The sequence below is a fragment of the Leptonychotes weddellii genome, chromosome 5, assembly GCF_054177405.1.
Source record: "Leptonychotes weddellii isolate Sample4059 chromosome 5, ASM5417740v2, whole genome shotgun sequence".
NCBI lineage: Eukaryota > Metazoa > Chordata > Mammalia > Carnivora > Phocidae > Leptonychotes > Leptonychotes weddellii.
The window spans coordinates 103,162,298-103,177,004 of NC_138373.1; the positions used below are offsets into that span (position 1 = coordinate 103,162,298).

The window sequence follows — 14,707 nt, forward strand, 5'->3', positions numbered from 1 at the left end:
AAGGAGTCAAATATAAGGCAAAGTGTAAAAGACAGGATAAGCAGGAGGCAGAAGAACAGCAAAGGCAGAAGCAGAGGCAGGGCACAGAGGCCATGAGGCAGGGAAGAACTTGGCCTTCAAGAAACGGAAATAGGATCAATATGGCTGGAACACAGCAAATGGGAGTTGCACAAAATGGGGCTGGAAAGATAGGCAGGGCCCACATCAGGAAGGCCTGGCCATATATACCTTCAATCTTTCAGTTTAATTAGGTTCTTTCTTTGCAAACTCCACTCAAGGTTTATCTCCTCCCAAAGCCTTCTTGAATAATACCACATTGTTCTAATTAGTATTATTTTAATTACATCATTGTTCCAATGACTTCATTATATAATTTGTAGTTTATAGGCCATTCATTCTTTTTCTGGAGAATATATTGGTTTCCCCAACAGATGTGGGGCAGGGCCTTATGTTTCCTCTTTTGTCGGATCTCCTCCAAGCACTAAGCGTATCAGGGGGGCAGCAAGAGGCTGTTGATAGGAAGAGTCTCCCTTGGCACTGTACTCCATTCCTAGAAAGCCCTGGGAATCTGAGCAAATAATCCCTGGTGTCCTATCTTCCCTGCCTTGAGAACTAACCCAGTTTCAGGTCTTCAAAAATTGTCATGGAACAATCAAATTTCCCCAGGATCCATGCCTATTTTCCCCAACACCATCCTTGTGTCCATAGTTAATTTTGCCCCTCCCCCTCTCTAATCACCAGATTAGAGGCATCACTGCTGTTGCTAAGGTAATGAGGTGTGGGCAGGTGGGAGTGAGTTGGAGGATGATAACAGTGGGGAGGCAGGTTGGTCAGAAGGAAAAAGCTCTCAACTGGGAGAAGACAGCGATGCATTTCCAAGTGCTTCTCTGCCAGTTTATTCCCCTCTCTGTGCTTACCTGCTTGTTCTCTCTGAAAGCTATTAGGATTTTTTTTTTTTTTAAATCTCTGGAGTCTTAAATTTTACCATGTTATAGCTTGTGGTTGGCCAGTTTTCACGAAACAAGGAAACTGTTGCCCATCTTGACTGGTCATATTGAAGTCCTTGTGAGAATGGGTGATGGAGGAGGAGGTCCCTGAGTACTGTTAACAGTGTGGGATATTTTAAGGTGAGAAGTCAGAAGGGTTTTTTTCTTCTTCTTTTTTTTTCCCCTGAGAAGCCAGAATTTTTGAAAACTTGTATGTGACACAGAGTATGGCTCTGCATACTCCATTTTTTTTTACAGACCTCCCACCCTGAAATGTGTATATTTTATTCTATTTAATTTCAGCAATGATGTAGAACGGTATTACTAGGCTGCTGTCACTCTGACAGATCACCCTACTAGCTCAAAGGGTAAATATGTGTGGTTTTTTTCATAATTTTTGTACAGTAACAAGGTGAGGAACATTTTAGCTCATAAATTATTTACCAAACCTCACAGGCATAATAGGCTATGTGCATATTCATCAGGCCATCATCCATTATTCATAAGAAGTTCACTTCAACTGTTAGAAGAAAATGAGGTTGTTGATTGAAATGCTGAAGAAATGTGGTCTTTTGTTCTCCCCCCTCCTTTCTCCCATCTGAGTAAGTCTGGAAGTTTCCATCAAAAAATGATATTGTAGGAAAAGGAAATTTATTCCTGACATGCAGATGTGTAGATAAGAGGGAAAGAAAGCCTGGAGTAGGAAATAAATTGGCAGAGTCAACCACCATTAATTTAACTTGGCTAAAGGCCCCTGATTCCTGCTTGCAGAGAGACTGTGCCCAGGAAGTGGCCAGAGGGGCTATCCTTCCTTGCAATAAAAAAAGCAGCTTCAGCAAATCTGATAGAGTTAATACTTATATTAACTAAGAGACAGGTTGCATTCTATAGCTCAAGAAGTATTTATCATTTATCTTCTTTGACCTTCACACCAAATCTCTGAGGTAGGAATATTCAAGATGAGAAAACTGAGGCTCAGAGAGGTTAAGTGACTTGTCTAAGGCCAAACAGCTGGCGAGGAGCAGACCGGGGGTAGAGCCTACATTTTCTTTCACATTCCATGTTCTTTATATTGTGTCTTCCTAAGTCCTCTGGATGATAAAGCCCACCAGTCCCAAGAGAGAAGCATTTCACAATGCGTTCCACGAACCTTTGATTTTATTATTTTCCCTTTTTTACATCTTGATTATTTCCGTGAACTACAGAAGCAGATAGGCTTGAAAGCATCAAATAAGACAAAGTTCTATAGAATGGAGACTAACAGATGTCCCTGGGGCATGAACAGTAGTTAACTGCTGTGACGGCAAACCCCCATCACCACAGAAGCAAGTAGGAGACATTATAATCCAATCAGATCCACAGATCTGTGTTCAGATGTGACCATGGTCGCTTACTAGCTGTGTAACCTTGCGCAAGTTAGCTTTTTTAAGCCGTAGTTTCCTATTTGTAGAATGGGAATAACACTCACTCCTAAGGTTTTGTACGTGTTGACTGAGATAATGTATATGAAACCCAAGTGTCAGCATTTTCATCTTTTTTTTTTTGTTTGTATTTCCCTCCATTTTAAGGGTCACCTCTCTCTAGTGTATTTGGGGAAGTGGAATGCAAGGCAAGGTTTGTCTCACGCCTGTCTCCCAAATCTTCTGCTTGACCTTCTGTTCCATTTGGTCTTGGGCCACTCACTTGGCTGCTGGTCACAGCCTAGCATGCCTGGTGTGGTTCCTCTGGATGAAATGCAACTATATTCACAGTGGGGCAGGGCTATGAATTCTCCCCAACGTGACTACACAAAGTGTTCTTTATACAAAGAGGGTTGGGGGACAACTAAAGAGAATTCCAATGACTAAGGGAAAGCTTAAAAATTTGCCTTTAACTTTCCCTATAATCCAAGTGAAAAACAGCTGAGGAGTTCAATCTTTTTATTTAAGAGTTTGTTCCTTTCATGGAGGTAGCCCAGACCCTAACCTGGCTCCCTGTCCTCAGGTCTGCTTCTCTCCCTAGAAACTCCTCCTTCAAACCCCCACTTCTTTCTGGGAAGTCCCAGGCCCTTCCTCCCTCTTGTTCCTCAGCTACCTCCAGTGTATTTCCCTAAATCTGACAAATTCAGTCTCGAAGAGGTGAATGGGTATGTGTGTGTGTGTGCGTGTGTGTGTCTGGAAGAGGTGAATGGGGGTGTGTGTGTGTGTGCGTGTGTCTGGAAGAGGTGAATGGGTGTGTGTGTGTCAGTCTGGAAGAGGTAAATGGGTGTGTGTGTGTGTGTGTCTGGAAGAGGTGAATGGGGGTGTGTGTGTGTCTGGAAGAGGTGAATGGGTGTGTGTGTGTCAGTCTGGAAGAGGTAAATGGGTGTGTGTGTGTGTGTCTGGAAGAGGTGAATGGGTGTGTGTGTGTCAGTCTGGAAGAGGTAAATGGGTGTGTGTGTGTGTGTCTGGAAGAGGTGAATGGGGGTGTGTGTGGCACCAGGGGAAAGGCACCACAGAGCAGGTGTCCCAGTGAGCTTTGGCACAGAGTCCACCCGCAGAACTGTCTAGAGGAGGCTGGCACCCAAGTCCAGAACCCTTCCAGTCTCTTGGCCAGACTGAGATGCAGATGAGGCTCTATTCTTCTGTCTTTTGGAAAGTAAGTAACCTCTGAACACAAACACACACCTTGAAGAAGAAAATGCAATCTCCACCCCCAAACCGGCAAATGTCGATGTGTGTTTGTATTACTCCCATTACTTTGCACTTTTAATGAGCATGGGATGATTCTGATGCAGGTGGCTTCTGATTTCACATTGAGAAAAACCGATCAAACCCCAGAAGAGACACTGCCCCAGGATTTACTGGGCTGCCCCAGCCAGGCGGAGTTAGCCCTTTGCATTATTATGCAGAGCAGTGTTAGTGCCTCTCCTACAAAGGCTGGCCTGGAATAAGAAAGGAGGGTCCATTTCTGAGTCCTGTATCTTGTAATCCTTGTTCCCTAGTTACACAAAAAACCAGCCAAAGCTTTGAAAAGGCTGCTTCAAAGAGCCAGATTGGATTCGTCCACAAACCTCTGCCCTCCCTCTTTGGGCTGGAAAATGGGAGGTGGTTTTGTTCTTTCAGTTACATGAGTCAAGAGCAGAACACATAGTAGGTATTCAAGAAAGGTACATTAAAAAGCTCTACCCAGCCTGATTAATTGGGAGTGGGGACCGAGCAGGAGGAGGCAAGGGGATTCTTTGAGCCCTCAGACAGTTTGCCCATCTCTACTGCAGCACTTACCAAGTTCTGTCCTAATTTTGGTCCCAGCATCTGTCTTCCCAGGCACATTAGCAGTTCATTAGCCATCATCCTTGGCTTTTCCCTCTTCTTCATCCCAACATTATTATTTTTAAAAATATTTTATTTATTTGTCAGAGAGAGAGAGAGAGAGTGTACAAGCAGGGGGGAGCGGCAGGTAGAGGGAGAGGGAGAAGCAGACTCCCCGCAGAGCAGGAAGCCCGATGTGGGACTCAATCCCACGACGCTGGGTCATGACCTGAGCCAAAGGCAGACGCTTAACGACTGAGCCACCCAGGTGTCCCCAACATTATTTTTAAAAATACCTGTATTGAGGTATAACTGACACAATAAATTGCACATTTCAAATGTACAATTTGGGGCTCCTGGGTGGCTCAGTCGTTGGGCATCTGCCTTCGGCCCAGGTCATGATCCCAGGGTCCTGGGATCGAGCCCCGCATCGGGCTCCCTGCTCAGCGGGAAGCCTGCTTCTCCCTCTCCCACTCCCTCTGCTTGTGTTCCCTCTCTCGCTGTGTCTCTGTCAAATAAATAGATAAAATCTTTTTTAAAATGTACAATTTGATAAATTTTGACATATGTATTCAGCCATGAAACCATTTCCACAATCAAGATAACGAACATATCCATCACCCCCCAAAGTTTCCCAGAGTCCATCTCTCCCTCCTCCTCCCCCAGGCTTTTTGTCACTACAGATCAATTTTGTATTTTCCAAAATTTTATATAAATGGAATCCTACAGTATACATTCTCTCTCTTTTTTTTGGGTTAGGTTTCTTTCATGCAGCATAACTGACATTATCCAAGTTGTGTGGATCCACAGTTCATTCCTTTTTATTGTATGGCAATACCACAATTTGTTTATCCATTGACCTACTGACGTTCATTGTGTTGTTTCCAGTTTGGGGCTGTTACAAATAAAGCTGTTATAAATATCCTGGTAAGTCTTTTTGTCCTCATATGCTTTCATTTCTCTTGGGCTAATGGAAGTAGAATGGCTGGATCATATGGTATGTGAATGTCTAACTTAAAAAAAAAATTACTTTGTTTATTGTTTGTTTATTTTTTTAATTCAAATTTTTATTTAAATTCCTGTTAGTGGGGCACCCGGGTGGCTCAGTTGGTTAAGCATCCAACTCTTGGTTTCAGCTCAGGTCTGATCTCAGGGTCATGAGCTGCCTCCACGCTCAGCAGGGATTCTGCTTGAGACTCTCTCCCTCTCCCCCTCCCCCCTGCTCTCTGTCTCTGTCTGTAAAATAAATAAATAAATCTTTAAGAAAAATAAATTCCAGTTAGTCAACATATAGTACAATATTAGTTCCAGGAGTAGAATCCAGTGATTCATCACCTACATACAATACTCACTGCTCATCGTAAGTACACTCCTTAATACCCATCACCCATCTAATCCATCCCCCTGCCCATCTCCCTTCCAGCAACCCTCAGTTTGTTCTCTATAGTTAGGAATCTGTTTTATGGTTTGCCTCTCTCTTTTTTTCCCCACCTATGTTCATCTATTTTGTTTCTTAAATTCCACACAAGTGAAATCATATGGCATTTGTCTTTCTCTGACTTATTTCACCTAGCATAATACATTCTAGCTCCATCCATGTCATTGCAAATGGCAAGATTTCATTCTTTCTTATGGCTGAATAGTATTCCATTGTATATATATATACCACATCTCCTTTATCCATTCATCAGTTGATGAACATTTGGGCTCTTTCCATACTTTGGCTATTGTTGATAATCCTGCAATAAACATTGGGGTATATGTGCCCCTTCAAATCAGTATTTTTGTATCCTTTGGGTAAATACGTAGTAGTGCAATTGCTGGATCATAGGGTAGTTCTATGTGTATGTTTAACTTTTAAAGATCCTGCCATACTGTTTTCAAAGTGGTTGTACCATTTTACGCTCTTACCAGCAGTGTGTGAGAGTTCTAGTAGCTCTACATTCTAACACTTGAAATATTCAGGCTTTTTATATTAGCCATTTAAATAGGTGTGCTAGCACGGTTTTAATTTTTTACTTGGTAAACATTCACATGGTTAAAAATTTTAAAAAACATTTAAAGGTATACAGTGAAAAGTCTCACTTTTGCCTCCGTCTCCCCATGCCAACCAGTAACCACTTCTATAGGTGTCTTGTGTATTCTTTCAGAATTTCTTTACTCAAACGCTAATGAATATTCTTGGTTTTCCTGCTCTTTTACAAAAGGCATCATGCTAACCACACTGTTCTGAACCTTTTTTTATTAAAAAAAAATATTTTGCAGAGCTTTCTCATTCTTTGTTACAGCCACACAGTATTTAACTGTATGGACGTACTAAGATTTACTTTACTAGTTCCCTATTGATGGACATATGGGTTATTTCTTTTTTAAAAATATTTTATTTGAGAGAGAGAGAGGGAAAGAGAGATTGAGAGAACGAGTGGGAGGAGGGGCAGAGGGAGAAGCAGACTCCCCAGGGAACAAGGAGGCCGCTGTGCAACTCGATCCCAGGACCCTGGTATCATGATCTGAGCCGAAGGCAGACGCTTAACCAACTGAGCCACCCAGGCACCCTGGACATATGGATTTTTTCTAGTCTTTTGCTATTACAATGCTGCAGTGAACACCTTATACACAGTGTTTCTCATGAGTGCAAATATATCCGTAGGGACCATTTCTAGAAGTGAGGATAGTGGGACTCAGTCGGTTAAGCATCTGCCTTCGGCTCAGGTCATGATCCCGAGATCCTGGGATCGAGTCCCGCATCGAGCCTGCTTCCTCCTCTCCTTCTGCCTGCCGCTCCCCGTTTGTGTTCGCTCTCTGACAAATGAATAAAATCTTAAAAAAAAAAAAAAAAAAGTAGTGGGGATGGTACTGTATAGTTTTGATAGATATTGCCAAATTAACCCAATAGGAGTTGTGCCAATTTATACTCCCACCATCAATAAATTAGATTGTAGTCAGAGAAAGACAAATACCATATGATTTCACTCATATGTGGAATTTAAGAAACAAGACAAAGAAGCAAAGGAAAAAACTAAGAGAGACACACAAACCAAGAAGCAGACTTAATTACAGAGAACTGATGGTTACCAGAGGGGAGGGGTGTGGGGGGATGGGTGAAATAGGTGATGGGGATTAAGGAGCGCACTTGTTTTGGTACCATCTAGTGTTGTATGGAAGTGTTGAATTACTATATGTACACCTGAAACTAATATTACACTGTATGTTAACTAACTGGAATTAAAACTAAAAAAAACCCCCAAAAATAAACTAGTGTGTTTATTCACAGCACTGCCAATAAAGTTAGCAAATGTTTGGATTTTACCAATCTGATAATGGTGTTTGTGTGGTTTTAATTTGCCTTTTTCTTATTAAGAGTGAAGCTGAACATCATTTCATATGTTTAAAAGCCATTTGTATTTCCTTTTCTCTGAACTGTGTAAATGTCATTTGCTACTTTTTCTAATGGCTGGTCATGTACTTACTGATGTCTATGAGTTCTGGGACAGGGAGATTAGCCCTTTGTGATACAAATCACCACTATCTTTTCTCTAATTTGTCATTTGTCTTTTCACTTTATGTAGTTTTCATCCCTGACATTAATTCTCTTAATTAATTCTGGACACATTAATCCTGAGTATTAGTCCAGTTGTTTCTGCCTCCTAAATAGTTCTGGAATGCTGCCCTCCTTCTTTCTACCCCCTGCCATTTCCCTGGGCCAGTCTGCCATCATCACTCACTAAAATTACTACTTGGTATTCTAGCTCTCCCAGACATATTTCCACTCCTGTCCCCTTATAATCTAGTCTACATTTTGTAGCCAGAAAGCTATTTCTAAAATAAAAACAGGATCATGTCACTTTTCTGCTTAAAACTCTTCAGTGGCTAACTGGTGCCCTTAGTTAGAATCCAATGTCTTAAGATCGGATCCTCTTTAAGCTCCAAGGTCCCCTGCGTGGTCTGGCTCCTGTTTCTCTCTTTACCATCATGTCTTACTAGACCTCACCTCTCATTCCATGCTCCTGCTATACTGAACTGTTTTCGTGTCCTCTCTTTCCATAAGCTCTCTCATTTCCAGGCGTTTGCATAAGCTGTTCCTTCTTGGAGGAATTCCCTTCGCTTGCTAAACTTCCACTCAGCCTTCAGATTTCCTATCCAACATCACTACCAGCAGGAAGCCCTCCCTGAGCCCAGTGGAAGAGATTAGGAGCACACCCCCTACTGTCCTTATGTCAGCGCTAGTCACATTACGTTATGGTTATCTGTTTACTTTAGGTAGACTAAGTTCTGGGAGGGTAGGGACTAAGCCTGCTTCTTCACTACTGTTTCCCTAGTGCCTATCACAGGGCCCTGCACATAATAGGTGCTCAATAAATAGTTGCTAAATTAATTCAAGAAAGGATGTCTGATAAATGACTAAATGAACATTTCATCTTGGTGGGGGAACCCAGGAGAAGGGGAAGGAAATAGAAAGGTTCTCGACTCCTGTCCAAGAAAGTAGCCAGTTGCTCCTTAATCCACCTGCCAGAGAAAACAGTGGTTTGTGACCCTTCCATTTCTCTTGGTAACCTCATTTGGCTCTGCCCTTGCTTGCTTTATGCCCAGGTCCCAGAGTGATAAGCAAAATAACTAACATCTGTAGAGGAGGCACTGACCAATCTGAGGGCAACTTGCCTTAGCTGGAGCTAGGTCCTGGGTTGGGGTGGGTTCCAGTGGAGGGCCAGAGCAGAGAAGTGTACTTGGGGAGACGGTTTGGGGCAATGGCTCTTTACCATCCAGTAGAAGTATCTGAATTCTTTTTTTTTTAAGATTTTATTTATTCATTTGAAACAGAGAGATACAGAGAGAGAGCGAGAGCATGAGCAGGGGAGAGGCAGAGGGCAAGGGAGAAGCAGGCTCCCCGCCGAGTCAGGAGCCAGACGTGGGGCTCGATCCCGGGACCCTGGGATCATGACCTGAGCCGAAGGCAGATGCTTAACCATCTGAGCCACCCAGGCGCCCCGAAGTATCTGAATTTTTAACACCTGGTAGGGCCTGACCAAAATTTACAACCCGATTATCAGCTCTGCCCATTTCCCCTCTGTCCTCAGACTTCCCTTTGCTCCTTTCCTTCCCTAAAACAGACTGTAGAGTTGGAGGTGACGCAAGGATTGTGTGACCTTTTTGGCAGATGATGAAACCTTGAGAGGCAACAGATTTAAAAACAATGTAAACAGGGGCGCCTGGGTGGCTCAGCTGGTTAAGCGACTGCCTTCGGCTCAGGTCATGGTCCTGGAGTCCCGGGATCGAGTCCCGCGTCAGACTCCCTCCTCAGCAGGGAGTCTGCTTCTCCCTCTGATCCTCCCCGCTCTCATGCTCTCTCTCTGTCTCATTCTCTCTCAAATAAATAAATAAAATCTTTAAAAAAAACAATGTAAACAGATTAAACAATGTAAACAAATTAAAAACAATGCTTGTAAAGTCACAAACCTGAGTTTGAATACTGGCTTTGCAGCTGTGTAACTTAGTTCAACTACTTAACTTCTCTGAGATACAGTTTCCTGATCTGCACCTTTCCTCAGTCTGCGATGGACAATGGATTACATCTGTAAGGTCACCCGTGCAGCATCTGATTAATAACTAGTCTGGGATAAGTGGGAGCTGAAGAGATGAAGACCAAAGTCAGGTGGTGACAGAGTGAGAACCCGAACTAGTATCTCGATTTAGGGGCCACCTCTTACACTTACATTGACACGAACTGCTTTAGTCAACGCAATTAGAGGGTCCCCAAAGGCCACAGAGAGAAATAAGGAAAAAAACCTTTCCTAGGTTCAGTCCTTTATTTTCTGAAGCCTTGAGCATGGGGTACGGGTTAGGATAGGTTAGTGACTTCTCCAGTTTCAGGCTTTGTGGTGGAATCAATTTAGGATCTGATTTGGAAAAGTTAGGATACAGGGAAGATTTGTTCTGATCTGACCTTCAAGGATTTACTCACTCCTTTACCAACCAATTACTGATTGCAAACTTCATGCTAAGAAAAGTACAGGGCTCTGGAGATACAGGTCTACTAAAACACAATGTTTTTCAAGCTGTGGGTCCTGACTTGTTAGTGGGATGAGAAACCACAACCAGATCTGAAAAAAATAAACACGAGAATAGGAAATACTACAGTGCACTGTACGTTGCAGGATAAGTACTAGGTCAAAAAATTTTGTTATAAATGTGTGTGTATGCTGGGTCATGATTTAAAGCGTAGCATTGTGGATTGTGGTAAAAAGTTCGCAAGCCCGGGCACTAGAAGGTGAACTTCAAGACAGCAAGGGCCAGGGGCACCTGGGTGGCTCAGTCGTTAAGCGTCTGCCTTCAACTCAGATCATGATTCCAGGGGTCCTGGGATCGAGTCCCACATCGGGCTCCCTGCTCAGCGGGAAGCCTGCCTCTCCCACTCCCCCTGCTTGTGTTCCCTCTCTCACTGTGTCTCTCTTTGTCAAATAAATAAATAAAATCTTAAAAAAAAAAAAAAAAGAGAGCAAGGGCTTTGTTTTGTTTTAGAACAGTGCGTGGATCTGTGTTTCACAAATAAGCTGAATGAGTGAATGTCTAACACTATGCTGCCTTCAAGAAGATTAGAGTCAGAAATACAGGAAAAGGTAAATAATAGACTTTTCAATACTAGTATTAGTCTGAACCAAATTAAAAATGTCTTGTTCAGTTCCATCTCTGTACTTGCACACAGGAGGCATGTTTTAAAATGAAGGATGTAAGGAAAACCTTAATTGCTGCCCTCAAGGATGGCATCTTTGCCCTTGAGGACAATTAGGTTAGGGGCGAGACGAAACAGAAAATATACACAAGGCACCATACAGCTCACCTGTAACAAGTACCAAAGGCAGGGCAGGGCCACCAGCACTCCCTGGGTAGCGCGAGTGTGCGGGTTTTCGAGCTAGCTGCCGTGGAGGACACAGCAGAGCACGGCCTGCCTTTTGGGAAGAAAGACAGCGACCCAAGTAAATAACTGGCACCTGTCGGTGGAACAGACAAGGCAGCGAAGTTTCCACCCATGGTCTACCTCAGAAAAGGACAGATGACAGCCGGACTGGCAAAATAAATCTGGACGGAGCTGAGGCTTATGTCGGGCTTCGTAGAAGGGAAACTGCGCGATAGGTCAAGGTTTGGGGAGCATGTTTCAGTTAGAGAAGTAATTAGAAATCCCTGCCCCTTGTGGAAAGGCTGTCAAGGTGAGGTGACCTTGAGCTGCGGCGCGTAGGTGTAAAAAGGTTCCGGGGAATGGTTTAGCGGTTCTGCCTCCGAGCGCCCGAGAGAAAAAAAAAAAAAATCCTGTTTTGAGACAATACCTGTATTTGGTTTTCTTCCCGTCGTAGGACGCGGGTGGGGGTTGGAAGACAAGACCCAAGGGGCGGGGCCAACGCTCGCGAGTAGGCGGGACCACGCGAGCCCACGCGAGCCCTTCCTCTAGCTACTGGAGACCGGGCGGAGGGGCGGGGTTTCCGGTGGTAGCGGCACTCGGGCGCCGGGTGACGCTAGGCGGACGAATCGTCACGTGACACGGAAGTGACTACGAACAGGAAGAGGACGAAAAAAATAACCGTCCGCGACGCCGAGCCGAACCGGACCAGCAGCCACCATGAACAGCAAAGGCAAGGACAGGGGGCGGCTGGGGTCGTCGGGGGGAATCGTGCTAGCCTGGAGCGAGTGGGCCCGGAGCCCAGGGTCGCCAAGCGCTAGGCTTGGGGCGAGCTGCGCCTCGGTCCTGGGCCAGCTGCAGTCCCGGGGGCTGCTCCAGACGCCTTCGTCATCCTCGAACTACGGCTACTCGCTCCTTCTCGGCCCTTTCCTCCTTAAACTCTGTGGCGCAGTTTGGAGCTGCGGGCTCGGGTGGAGGGGTGGGGGGGGGGAAAGGCTTGTCATGATGGGCATCTGCAGGAGCAAATGGGGAGCTAGAGCAGGGATTTGGGTAGGCCAATGGAGCGCCGGCGGAGGCGGGGCGCCGCGCTCCGGAACCAGAGGCTGGCGCCCGGGCTTAACTAGTGAGGTGCCGGCGCTGATGGGCGGGCCGGGGGGCAGAAGGGTCTCTCTCCTCTTTCCTTCGATGGCGGCCCGAAGTTCTCCCGGTTCCTGTGATTGTACTAGTGTCTGGCAGAACACGATCCTCAGCTGTTTTTTAGGACATTTCCCTTTATCTTCTCTCGAGTCTGACGAGTCTGAAGGTTCACTTCCACCACTCACTCTATTTGGAAGTCGACCTTGAGTAGGAATCTATGGGGCAAATCATCATAACCACTGTGACTTAACGAGGTCGTGGGCAGTTACACTAGGCTTGTGAAAACCACCCAGAGCGGAGGCAGGATGTACCTCCCGTTGGTACATTGGCAGGAACGGGTGCCCAGACCTGCCCTGCATCGATGGAGAAACTTGGGTCCAGCGAGACTTTCCCTTACACCAGTATGCTAATGGGAAGAGCGCCTTTTATGGCCAGTTAGAATCCACCATCTTCGTGTGTAGGTGGGATAAATGTGCAAAGAAAATGCTTATTTTCTTGGCCTCAAAAATCAGGCCCTCCAGAGCAGTCTGTTTACAAATCTGCTTGCTGCCACTAGGTTAGCTACCCAATATGTACTGCCCCATTTTGGTGGCTCTGTATGGTAGGCAACGTGCATTTTCATCTTGTTTTCCAGGTCAATATCCAACGCAGCCAACCTACCCTGTGCAGCCTCCTGGGAATCCAGTGTACCCTCAGACCTTGCATCTTCCTCAGGCTCCACCCTATACTGATGCTCCACCTGCCTACTCAGAGGTGCTTCCAGTTTACTAGACTTGAACTGAATACTCTTGGATCACATTTTCAGTCTTTAGCTAAGCCTGACTCCACATATTTATTTATTCTCCACAAAGAGGAGAGAGTGCTCACATGAATAGTCTGAAACACTGTATACTTCAGCAGTTTCTGTTGGGGTTGAGAAGGCATTATCTGATTATTTTATGTTTTTTGGCACAGGCTGAGGTTAAGAAGATGAGTTTGCGTTCCTTGAGCCTAACATTAGCTATAGCAGGAAGTGACCCAGGAGAATACTGAATGGCAGCGGAAAGGCAGTTTGTGTAACTCACAGTGTAATCTGCACAAGGAGAATTAAGAATTGACTCATGAAAGAGATCTAAAATTGGAATGTCTTAAAGTAACCCGTTCCCTTCTCTTCTCCCTCTTCTAGCTCTACCGTCCGAGCTTTGTGCACCCAGGGGCTGCCACAGTCCCCACCATGTCAGCTGCATTTCCTGGCGCCTCACTGTACCTTCCCATGGCCCAATCTGTGGCTGTTGGACCTTTAGGTTCCACAATCCCTATGGCTTATTATCCAGTTGGTCCCATCTATCCACCTGGTTCAGCAGTGCTGGTGGAAGGAGGGTATGATGCAGGTGCCAGATTTGGAGCTGGGGCTACCGCTGGCAACATTCCTGTGAGTATGACCTTACCAGAAAAACTCAGCTCTTGTGTATTTTAACTTTCTGAAGAGATTACATATTCATCCTTTCACCGTCCCTGGATAATAGCTGTGGCATTAGTATAACACCGATTTCCAGTAGTCAGGCAGAAAGCAGATGAGGGGGCAGGAGAACTATGGAAAGTCAGTAGCATCTGGTACATTCCCTCGGGTCTGAGTTAACCAGATTCCTTTGTTTTCGTATCTTAGGAGTCCTGCCTGCTGCCTTTTCAGTTCCAGCTTGGTACTGGTCTAGTAATATTCCTTATTCATTCCATAAGCATTTACTCCAAATTTGCCATCAGCATGGCATTCCATCGGGAAACAAGATGATTAAAACTGGAGAAAGCGTTGTCCCTATTAAGTAGCATTTGGAAAGATGCTAGAGGTTGTAGTTTGGTTTCCTGCTTAGTTCGCCCATGTATAAGAGTTAGAGCCCAAATGGTCCTTGCTAGGGCCATCCACTCAAAACCATATGCCTGAAATGAGGTGAGAACGCCTTTGAGGTGAGTGGTAGGCTCTTTCCTGTTTGTATCTTTGGGTTCACAGAGAATACAGACCTGCTTTACAACCCAAGTTGGTGGCAGGACTAGCTTTAAGATGCGATTGGTCAGCACATTGCCATCTTCCTAACGGATCCTGTTTCACTCGTTTCCATTTCCCTTGTCTCAGCTGCCCTATGCCCAGTCAACCTTGTCTTTTCCTTTCAGCCTCCACCCCCGGGATGCCCTCCCAACGCTGCTCAGCTTGCAGTCATGCAGGGAGCCAATGTCCTCGTAACTCAGCGGAAGGGAAACTTCTTCATGGGTGGCTCAGATGGTGGCTACACCATCTGGTGAAGAACCAAGGCCACCTCTGTGCCGGGAAAGACATCACATACCTTCAGCACTTCTCACAATGTAACTGCTTTAGTCCTATTAACCTGAAGTTGCAGTTTAGACACATGTTGTTGGGGTGTCTTTCTGGTGCCCAAACTTTCAGGCACTTTTCA

General features: G+C 45.0%; 1 protein-coding gene and 1 long non-coding RNA gene across 3 annotated transcripts in view; one reads left to right on the forward strand and one right to left on the reverse strand.

Annotated features, from left to right (window-relative positions):
- Positions 1-9,475: 9,475 nt before the first annotated feature.
- Positions 9,476-14,707, reverse strand: part of LOC145721793 (uncharacterized) — a 13,038-nt gene continuing 7,806 nt past the window's right edge. The window contains exons 3-4 of one of the 2 annotated variants that reach the window (XR_014145702.1): positions 11,575-12,496; positions 9,476-10,353 (exon numbers count right to left, since the gene is read on the reverse strand). This is a non-coding gene — a long non-coding RNA (uncharacterized LOC145721793). Of the gene's footprint in view, positions 10,354-11,560; positions 12,497-14,707 lie in introns of those variants that run through there. The other variant, XR_014145701.1, reaches the window with a different exon arrangement.
- On the forward strand, positions 11,738-14,701 carry DAZAP2 (DAZ associated protein 2). The gene is made up of 4 exons (XM_006735137.2): positions 11,738-11,877; positions 12,916-13,034; positions 13,447-13,692; positions 14,427-14,701. Exons 1-4 carry the CDS (start codon positions 11,865-11,867, stop codon positions 14,553-14,555), a joined length of 507 nt encoding a protein of 168 aa, XP_006735200.1. The 5' UTR covers positions 11,738-11,864; the 3' UTR covers positions 14,556-14,701.

Coding starts and splice junctions, on each gene's coding strand:
- DAZAP2 (XM_006735137.2), top strand. Junction 13,035..13,446: donor CTCCACCTGCCTACTCAGAG/GTGCTTCCAGTT, acceptor TCCCTCTTCTAG/CTCTACCGTCCGAGCTTTGT. Junction 13,693..14,426: donor CTACCGCTGGCAACATTCCT/GTGAGTATGACC, acceptor TTTTCCTTTCAG/CCTCCACCCCCGGGATGCCC.